This window comes from Ylistrum balloti, unplaced genomic scaffold (genome assembly GCF_031769215.1).
Source record: "Ylistrum balloti isolate Yb309-2 unplaced genomic scaffold, AGI_CSIRO_Ybal_v1 Utg370104, whole genome shotgun sequence".
In the NCBI taxonomy this organism is placed as follows: domain Eukaryota; kingdom Metazoa; phylum Mollusca; class Bivalvia; order Pectinida; family Pectinidae; genus Ylistrum; species Ylistrum balloti.
In genome coordinates this window covers 752572-763829 of record NW_026782129.1, presented here as the reverse complement: position 1 = coordinate 763829, position 11258 = coordinate 752572, and the positions used below count along the sequence as shown (strand labels likewise).

Genomic DNA, 11258 nt, shown 5'->3' with positions numbered 1-11258 from the left:
TGAATGAAAAGGATTACGATTTTTATAATGAATATATTTTGAAATTGCTCTGTAGAGTCGGTTGTGTCGCGATGCAGTATCAAAACTACCAGTTTATGTCACACCTCAAACGAGTCCCATAAAATTGTCGGATGTCACTTTTGGAATTGAAACCACATTCATAAAGCGAAAGTTTACGTAGTCCAAAGCATTACGATAATAATAATGTAGACATGCAAGCTTCAGGGGCTAGTGATTTGGATTCCATTAGGTTCTTAGTGACAACAGGTGCCGATCCGGTCGAATAGTTATGACATTAGTTTCAAGAGAACAATCTTAAAGGTATGCTTAAGTATAGTATTACGGTAGCGTCATGTAGCCTAGACCAGGGACTTCACTTGATCATATCTCGCTTATGACTGGCGTCTCGCGTGCCAAATAATAACGGTTGTAGCTTTGAAGCATGCTCTACCTATCTATCTGACAACTCAAAAACATTATTTGATACCGTAATAACGACAGTAAATCCCATTAGATCAACAGGATGATACCTTCGGAAATGTCATTGGTTTTTACCAATAATGTGTTATTTTTATCTGCATGTACACTATACTGGCACTTTCAATTTTCATACAAAAAAAACTATTCTCCGTGTGAACACATGTAGGATAGACATGTACAGCACTTTCACAAAACGATGCAGCATTGTAACGTTTCGCCAAGGGATTAAGCACCTTGTCAACCGGGAAATGAAGTGTATGGATCTCCATCGAGGCATATTAAACAGAAAATGTGAACATATTACTAGTAACTACATATCAGGGCTGTTCTACGGTTAAATACCTGCATAACATTCTGGAATATCATCATCGTTCAATCAGAATTTATCTTTTCCCCGGTACTTCACATCATTGTATTTAAAACTTGCCGGGGTAGGGTATATTTCCCTACACAAGATGTGGTACGTTCATAATTTTCCTTAATAGTCTCCTTTCATGCAAACCATTGATATAAAGCTTAATACAAGCTCAAAAACAACGAAAAGAGGTGATAATATAGTAAACACATATTTACACGCAGACAAAAGTACCAAGAAAATACGATAAGGTTCTGGAATCTTGAAATAATACAAAAGATAATAAGATGACGTGTTCCGGAATGGTAAAATAATACATTCATACAGTCTCTTTTCTTCAGTTGTTCTTTAAATAATAACACTCTTGTTACATCCACACCAATCTTAAATCACGTCTGCCCTGGTATCCAGAATTCGGAATTGATAATGATATGTTAATAGATAGACCAATGTTAATCTTTATTGTGTTAATAATTACAAGTGATTAATTACTAATTACAAACAACAATGTTGTTATTTACTTGGACTCATTAACTTCAGTCACATATACTTGTTTGTGTGTATATCAATTGAATTGTTTGTATGTTACAATTACAAAACAGACATCTCGAATCCAGTGTGTACTTCATTATTACAACATTCATTAATTATTGCTTTATAAATAGTTCAGTACATTTAATTATAAGACGCCAGAGACAAACTTTAAATAATGAATTCTATTGAATTAATAGACAAAACTAGACTTCATCGGAACCAGCATTGATTACCTGATCTATATAAAATGTTTTGTACCAGATGACCCATTGCATAATTAATTGATGTGTAAAATAGCCCCAATAGAAATACATGTCCATTGATACTGTATTTATTATGATAGATTTATTTATGTGGCAGAACAATTTGGCACTTCTCCCCGGTGCACATTCCATTCGTACATATATTAACGATATTTCTTATTTCGTAAATATTTTGTTCCTTGATTCGTGAATGTTCAAGAAGTAATTGGTAAACAAGTACGATAAATGAAATGATCGTGTAAACATGTTACTGACTTGATGTGTATACATTGAATATTTGATATCGTATATTTTATTAAGTTTGTTTGACGATTGATAAAAAATAATACCAATTTCAATACAAAAAGAATGCTTTCATCGGTAAACCTCGTACAGGTATGTAACAACTTCATCGGTAAGTCTCGTACAGGTATGTACCAACATCATCGGTGAGTCTCGTACAGGTATGTACCAACATCATCGATAAACCTCGTACAGGTATGTACCAACATCATCGGTAAGTCTTGTACAGGTATGCACCAACACCATCGGTAAACCTCGTACAGGTATGTACCAACATCATCGGTAAATCTCGTACAGGTATGTACCAACACCATCGGTAAGTCTTGTACAGGTATGTACCAATTTCATAGGTAAGTCTCGTACAGGTATACATGTACCAACTTCATCGGTAAGCTTCGTACAGGTATGTACCAACATCATCGGTGAGTCTCGTACAGGTATGTACCAACACCATCGGTAAGTCTTGTACAGGTATGCACCAACACCATCGGTAAACCTCGTACAGGTATGTACCAACATCATCGGTAAATCTCGTACAGGTATGTACCAACACCATCGGTAAGTCTTGTACAGGTATGCACCAACACCATCGGTAAACCTCGTACAGGTATGTACCAACATCATCGGTAAGTCTTGTACAGGTATGCACCAACACCATCGGTAAACCTCGTACAGGTATGTACCAACATCATCGGTAAATCTCGTACAGGTATGTACCAACACCATCGGTAAGTCTTGTACAGGTATGTACCAATTTCATAGGTAAGTCTCGTACAGGTATACATGTACCAACTTCATCGGTAAGCTTCGTACAGGTATGTACCAACATCATCGGTGAGTCTCGTACAGGTATGTACCAACACCATCGGTAAGCTTCGTACAGGTATGTACCAATTTCATAGGTAAGTCTCGTACAGGTATACATGTACCAACTTCATCGGTAAGCTTCGTACAGGTATGTACCAACAGCATCGGTGAGTCTCGTACAGGTATGTACCAACACCATCGGTAAGCTTCGTACAGGTATGTACCAACATCATCGGTGAGTCTCGTACAGGTATGTACCAACACCATCGGTAAGCTTCGTACAGGTATGTACCAACATCATCGGTGAGTCTCGTACAGGTATGTACCAACACCATCGGTAAGCTTCGTACAGGTATGTACCAACATCATCGGTGAGTCTCGTACAGGTATGTACCAACACCATCGGTGAGTCTCGTACAGGTATGTACCAACATCATCGGTGAGTCTCGTACAGGTATGTACCAACACCATCGGTGAGTCTCGTACAGGTATGTACCAACATCATCGGTAAACCTCGTACAGGTATGTACCAACATCATCGGTGAGTCTCGTACAGGTATGTACCAACATCATCGGTGAGTCTCGTACAGGTATGTACCAACATCATCGGTGAGTCTCGTACAGGTATGTACCAACATCATCGATAAACCTCGTACAGGTATGTACCAACATCATCGGTGAGTCTCGTACAGGTATGTACCAACATCATCGGTGAGTCTCGTACAGGTATGTACCAACAATTTAGAACCCCTTTGTCACGCCCATTTGCTAGAATATTTTTGCTGCTCTGCCAGTTTAGCGATTTTATTTGCTAAACTGTGTATGTTATGTCCATTTTAATACTGAAGTTGCATAACATACAGGAAGATGTCTGCAACATTATTTCTTACATCAACTTAACATAACAAAATCGTATTGACTTGATAAAGTCTTGAACATATTTCATGTCACTTTATGACCCTTTCCATATAGCATCCTTTTAGCCGGACTGGCAGGGCCAAGATTGCCTAAAGGCGTTCCACGTGACCGGAGCTGATCACGAGAATGCTCCCGTCCTTGTTCGTGTAGTAAGGTTTGTTGTTGTCTTGGGGTAATATTGTCGATGAGATGATCAGCATAGTACAAGGCCTGCAATGTCGTAAGCTTATTGTTAATCTCCCTTACTAGTTTCAGTTTGATACATATGGGAATAATGATATAGTCTGGGACTTTTAAGACAAAATTGTACTGGTTTATATACCTATATTTCCTAACAGCTTATGTTAATGTAATTGAAATATATTAACAATAATATGGTAATCACATTTCGTTATAAAACTTGAAAATAAGATCAAGTTTAAACAAATTCGGTTAATATTCATTAGATGGTATATATCCAAACAATAAATGTCCGTAATCGATCAATCTATTGATTACTCTTCGTTAAATCTAAAGATAAAGTCGATATAGGACGGTTTAAGACTTTTTATATTCGTTGCTACAATGTTTGTTAACATCCTTACCTTTGGTGCGCTCACAGTCTGTACCGCTACAGAGTTTGTGAGCATCTTCCGGAGTTCCCCTAATCTGGTTGTGGCTGACTTTACTCGCATTTTGTCAACACTGGAAAGTATTGGTATTTCTGGTCGAGGTACCATACCTAAGTCCCCAGGCTGGTAGTGAAACAGTGTACCTTTTGCATTTGTGGCTATTGGCGACACAGGTAGTGCTCTGAATATATAATCATAACACTGATAAAAAAAATCAGAATTTCATGATTCATGGGTACGTTAACATAAAAACGCCAACATCAGTTTGACAACTCCGAACAATGCAATGAATGAAAACGGAAGTTTTTTCCCAATATAAAGAAATGAAAAGTTGGACAGTGTTCTAGATTTCGAGATGCAACGACTTATACAAATAGAACCTACCCTCGTTTCAAGGATTTTTTGCCGGGTATTTCACTGGCGCTCTTCTTACGTATTCTATATCTATCATGACTACTTTTTCCAGATTTCGGCGTTGTAACCATGGTTACCATACCAAGCAATTCTTCCAATAGAGTGTTTTTACGATCTGTATCACTTTCCTCTTCCATTCCGTATACAGGGGTAACAACTCCTGGATTATTTTCTTTCTGTAAAAGGAAGATTTTTTATCCTTATAGAAAGTTTGCCTCGCACAATATTCGATTGTAATATAAAATGCATAACAGAGAAAAAGATTTCTATCTAGCTCAGAAATATATGCTATTTTTATCTTAATTTATTTTCGTCTGTTCAAATCAGTTTTCGATTGACAGTGCGTTTGCTTGTTCTTGTTATGACTTCGAAAATTTGAAAAGTAAGACAGAAAGATCACCTTTCCTAAATAAAGATAGATATTTACAATGAAATTCTGAGGATACACATATTCAATTCATTGCCATAACCTTTTTGCTAGTACTAGATATCAGACCTACAGTCAGTAACTCTCTGATAGCACCAGATATCAAAACTACTGTCAGTACATCTCTGATAACACTAGATACCAAACCTACTGTCGGCACCTCTCTGATAGCACTAGATATCAAATCTACTCTCGGTACCTCTCTGATAACACTAGATATCAAACCTACTGTCGGCACCTCTCTGATAACACTAGATATCAAACCTACTCTCGGTACCTCTCTGATAACACTAGATATCAAACCTACTGTCGGCACCTCTCTGATAACACTAGATATCAAACCTACTCTCGGTACCTCTCTGATAACACTAGATATCAAACCTACTGTCGGCACCTCTCTGATAGCACTAGATATCAAATCTACTGCCGGCACCTCTCTGATAGCACTAGATATCAAACCTACTCTCGGTACCTCTCTGATAACACTAGATATCAAACCTACTGTCGGCACCTCTCTGATAACACTAGATATCAAACCTACTGTCAGTACCTCTCTGAAAGCACTAGATATCAAACCTACTGTCAGTACCTCTCTGATAGGACAAGATATCAAACCTACTGTCGGCACCTCTCTGATAGCACTAGATATCAAATCTACTGCCGGCATCTCTCTGATAGCACTAGATATCAAACCTACTCTCGGTACCTCTCTGATAACACTAGATATCAAACCTACTGTCGGCAACTCTTTGATAGCACTAGATATCAAATCTACTGCCGGCACCTCTCTGATAGCACTAGATATCAAACCTACTCTCGGTACCTCTCTGATAACACTAGATATCAAACCTACTGTCGGCACCTCTCTGAAAGCACTAGATATCAAACCTACTGTCGGCACCTCTCTGATAACACTAGATATCAAACCTACTGCCGGCACCTCTCTGATAACACTAGATATCAAACCTACAGTCAGAATATCTAGCACTAGATATCAAACCTATTGTCGGTACCTCTCTGATAACACTAGATATCAAACCTACTGCCGGCACCTCTCTGATAACACTAGATATCAAACCTACAGTCAGAATATCTAGCACTAGATATCAAACCTATTGTCGGTACCTCTCTGATAACACTAGATATCAAACCTACTGTCGGCACCTCTCTGAAAGCACTAGATATCAAACCTACTCTCGGCACCTCTCTGATAGCACTGATATCAAACCTACTGTCAGTACCTCTCTGATTATATCTCTCCGTTTTCATTAGACCTAACATCAGAACACCTGTAAGTAATAAATACAATGTATCCTAAACATTGACCAAACTACATCATTCTGGCTGTTTTGTGTTTCTATAACTCGTAAGTCATGTATGGAGACGAAATCGTTACATTTGAGTATCCAGTCTACTCTAACATCATTTCAGACGATATTAATTCCGTCTGAAAAGTTAAACTTACCACCAACACCTCTTTGATGGTACTAGAAGCGTTACTGAGAACCTCTCCTAATTTCATCATCTCTCGGTTCTCCTTCCTCAGTTTTCCTTTCACGTCTCGTATCTCCTCACGTAGTCGCTTATTGTCTCGGATAAGTTGTTCTTTGTGTAACCTTTATACATTACGGAAAGGTTTGATTAGATTTGTGTAAAAATTCTATAAAGCCAAGTCTTTATAATCGTTGTTCTTTGTGCAACCTTTATACATTACGGAAAGGTTTGATTAGATTTGTATAAAAATTCTGAATATATTATAGAGGAAGAAGGATTTGTGTCAGGGTTATCGTCGTCTTATCTTAAATCAGTCAGCCGTAACGAATGAAATGTTAACACTTGATAAAACAAACAAACGAAGCAATGTGTCTGATATGTACACGAATGACTTAGATCATTGATAACAGACATTTAACGTTACATTCACGAATAGATTATACATTGGTATACAATTAATGGGGTTACAAAATTATATTCTCAATTAGTTTCTAACTGAAATTAGGTGTTAATTTCAGTTAGAAACTAATTGAGAATATCATTTTGTAACCCCATTAATTGTATACCAATGTAGAATATCCATATACCCTCTATAGACAATTATTTGTTATATCCTTTTACATAATTATTGATATCTTTATACTTTATCATTAGGATTTCCTGAATTATGACGACATCAATCAGTTACATGTGACTGTTTATTATGACTAATGTCTACTTCTAAAATATGCTAGTATGTGTACGTGTACGAGCAGAATAAATTATCTTTGTATTTCTCATTTACATATGAATTTCTGATAATAATGACGTCAGCGATTTCGACAGTCCTCGATACATTGTAACAATGATCTGATGAACTAAAGCATTCTGTCTGATATGACACCCAAATCTATGTAAACGCACAAACTCACTTGAATGAGAACACACCAGTTATGTAAAATAAACATTTGAATCACTTTATCTATGGTGATATTGTTATCGACTATCTAGTACACTTGAATGTATACAAATGAGTATGTGCGTACCTCTGGGCTTCTACTTGGGGAACTAAGATAGCCCGATCTCCATCAAGGTCCTGGAAGGCGTGGTCTCTCATTTCCATTTCTTCCAGTAATTCCTTCATGTGTTGACTTCTGCCTTTCAGCATTTTTATTATCTATCATTTGAATTAATAGAAAATTCAAATTGAGTTCAACATAACGAGAAATGCGTTTTCACAAAGAAAACTAAATTGAGAGAAATTATAGAAATCACAATGGTAATTTTATATTCGGTGCTATTTATTTCCGTAAAAGTGATTTTGAAGTAATTGTTTTACATTTTTACCTTTGTACTGCTACTGTTGTTCTTTGCAAGATCTTTTTCTCTTTCTTCCAACATTTTTATTCGTTCTTCCTGTTCAGCTACACGTGCGCGAACCTCGGCATTTTCTGCCATTAACTCGATAGTTTTGTCTGACGTCTGAATTATCTCCCCTCGTATCGACACATTCTCTCGGATAGCTCGCTTTGTTGTGTCTGCCATTTGTTTGTTAGATACCTTTCTAAAGTCTGCAGCTCTCTGATTCACCTGGTCCACCATTTCCTTTTTCAATCTGTATTTAGATTTTAAAACATAAAATGTTATAAATCCATTTTCATCATCTTCATTTGTTTGGTGCCGAGATTTGCTTGATGATAAAGTATCGTGTGTAATATTATGATCAATGTTTGATTAAACACGATTGGTATGATTCATATACGAAAAGAGGACAGATAAGAACACGTTTAAGCTTTGGTTTATCGCTAAGCAGTCAGTGTCCATGACATTCTATGAACGGTTCTGATATTACGCATTGTTAAGTAATCTCACATAGTAAACAGGTTTATTGTCATTAAATTGAAAAAAAATGCTATTCTTGATAAAGGATTGTACACTAAGAAATACCACGCACGTGTCTTTATCAACGATGACCATTAACAGGATATATAACGCGCCTGTCTTTCTCAACAATGTTTAAACAGGAAATGTAACGCACCTGCCTTTATCCAAAAAAAGTTTTTAACCGAAAATAAAACGTATCTATCTTTATCAACAATGGTTTTAACCGAAAATACAAGCATCTATCTTTATCAACAATGGTTTTTAACCGAAAATATAAGCATCTATCTTTATCAACAATGGTTTTTAACCGAAAATATAACGCATCTATCTTTATCAACAATGGTTTTTAACCGAAAATATAACGTATCTATCTTTATCAATAATGGTTTTTAACCGAAAATATAACGCACCTATGTTTATCAACATTGAACTTTAATTGGAATTACAACGTACCTGTCTTTATCAACAATTGCCTTTAAGCGGATGTTTTCAATGATGTACTTCTGGTCCTCGTCGCTCTGTTTCATATGCTCCTCCATGGCAGCCACATGAGCTATTCGTTCCTCTTTCTTCAATTTGAAATCTTCTAACTCATTCAGCTGTTGACCTTACGTATGAAATAACATAACATTTTACTAAATACATCAGTATGTTATACTTTTATAACATATATATAAATATTGTGTTATACTATTTGGCAAGGCTGTTCCAATCTCTCAGTTTTCTATGATTCTGGCCAAACATTAGTTCTGAAAAGATGAATTATCTGGTAAAAAACAACATAAAAAAAATGCAGTTAGCACAATCATATCTTAGCGCCATTGTTTCAGCGCGAAAATTGATGAAGTAATACTACCACTAAAACACGTGCGTTTATAGCAACTTATTAGTGAGCCATGTGTAGAGAAAATGTGCCGTGTAAAAGCCAACATTGTGTTAAAACCCTTATGTGTCAATTCTAATGTTTTCCTTGCCTGCGATTTCGCCAAAATAACTGTACAAATCCCCAAAATGATGGCTTTAACACAGTGCACAAATAACAATGATGGATACGCGAGTGAATGTTATCTACATAGTTACAGCCTCATTGTCAATACTACACATTTTTAATATGTGTGGGTTGTAGAAATATTTCAAACTTACTGAGTAGGCTATTCTCTGCGGTAAGCCTCTCTTTCGTGTCCTGAAAGTCCTGTCGGATCTGGTCAATCTGACCATTAGCCCATTCCTTCTCTTCCTCCCGTGTCGTTTGTACTCCGTTTATCTCTTCCATGATCAGAGCTTTTTCTTGTTCTGAACATAATTGATTTCATTCAGAAGTAATTGTTCACAGACAAAAATAAACCCAGGTTTTTTTTTTCTTATTGTAATTATCATTACATCTGAACAGCCTAATAACCACTGTTGGACTGTTTCAACGATACTGTTATGTCATTCCATAGTTAAAACATTAAAAGTGAGCATTTTTTTATATGAAATTGTTTGGTAGTTGAAGTTGATATGCAATTTGCCATGTCTTTTCACTATACTAGTATTTTACCAAAACACGTCAGGAAATTAATAAAGCAACACTTTATTTCTAGTATATATTCACCACGTATACTAATGTGAAAATATGTAAAGCATTTGTGTACCTTTTTCGTTATCTTGAGCCTGAAAGAACTTTTCTATGTCGGCGTTCTCTCTAGCCATCTCATCATGCTTTTCCTGCAGAACAATCTGGTTTTTCTCCAGTTCTTCCGCTTTAGCTTGGTACCTTGAAGAATCAATGATCATAATAATACATAGATAAATATATCCTTCATATGAAACAGTGTTATTTTATCTAAATATTTTCATGCAATGACCCTTCACCTATCAACCATTATCTTGTCCTTAATCACGATAGCCCACTTTTAATGATTCCGGGACACACATTTTTACGTGTCAGTTTCACAATTCTGTACATAAACGAGAGTTTATGGGTACTTAACCCGGATGATAACTACAAAGATCGAATGCGAATAGTTTTCAACATATATTATTCATGGACAAATCAAGCCAGGGTAATCATCTAAGATTCTAATGAAATGAACAATATATATGTTACATACGTATTGTTGGTTAAGATTTAACTATATTAAACATTATATAATTTATTATTTGATAAAAGTGATGTAAGGCATGAAGCCTTGATTGACGTCGGTCGGTTGGATATTTACATCATATTTTCGTTATAATGAAATATGTGATATATTGCACATTTCTACTTACTTCATTAGCTGAAGTTCTAAATCTCTAATCTGCATAAATACGAAATCTTTCGACATTTCGTTGACACCGTCCCCATACGATTTAGAAGGTGATCCACGCCCAGATTTTCCACTCTTCTTCCCTTTTTTTCCGCTCTTTTTTTTCTTCGGTGGCATTTTTGATGTATTTTAGCTGGTTTGATATTTCCTCTGTCAAGCACCAAAACAAATATGGCGTCGATATATAGCTTAATGGTGTATACTGCAGGTCTAATCAAGCTTAATTGTCTGAGACTAGTTTAAACAATAGTGGGGATTCCTTAGTTACGGCTATAAAAAGAACATGAGCGGATGGGATACGTGTACTTGGCATATCTATTGGCTAAGGGCAGACATGTTTTATTTGGCTCTACAACGATACCCATCTCAACATGTTATTGTTTGTGATCACACACTGACAATATGGTTTAAATACCTGGCACACAGGAAACACATACCTACTGGTGCGTTCTTTGATTTTGTAATGTGTATATTATCAAGTACTGTTTTGTTGTTATATACTGAGTGCTCTCGGGATGA

General features: G+C 36.3%; 1 protein-coding gene across 1 annotated transcript; it reads right to left on the bottom strand.

Annotated features, from left to right (window-relative positions):
• Positions 1-3663: 3663 nt before the first annotated feature.
• Positions 3664-10856, bottom strand: LOC132550123 (cilia- and flagella-associated protein 157-like). The gene is made up of 10 exons (XM_060214141.1): positions 10702-10856; positions 10083-10204; positions 9592-9741; positions 8902-9055; positions 7912-8179; positions 7611-7741; positions 6557-6707; positions 4635-4840; positions 4224-4431; positions 3664-3849 (listed from the first exon to the last, which is right to left on the bottom strand). The coding sequence occupies exons 1-10, from the start codon at positions 10854-10856 to the stop codon at positions 3664-3666; spliced, it is 1731 nt and encodes a 576-aa protein (XP_060070124.1).
• Between the last annotated feature and the right edge of the window lie 402 nt (positions 10857-11258).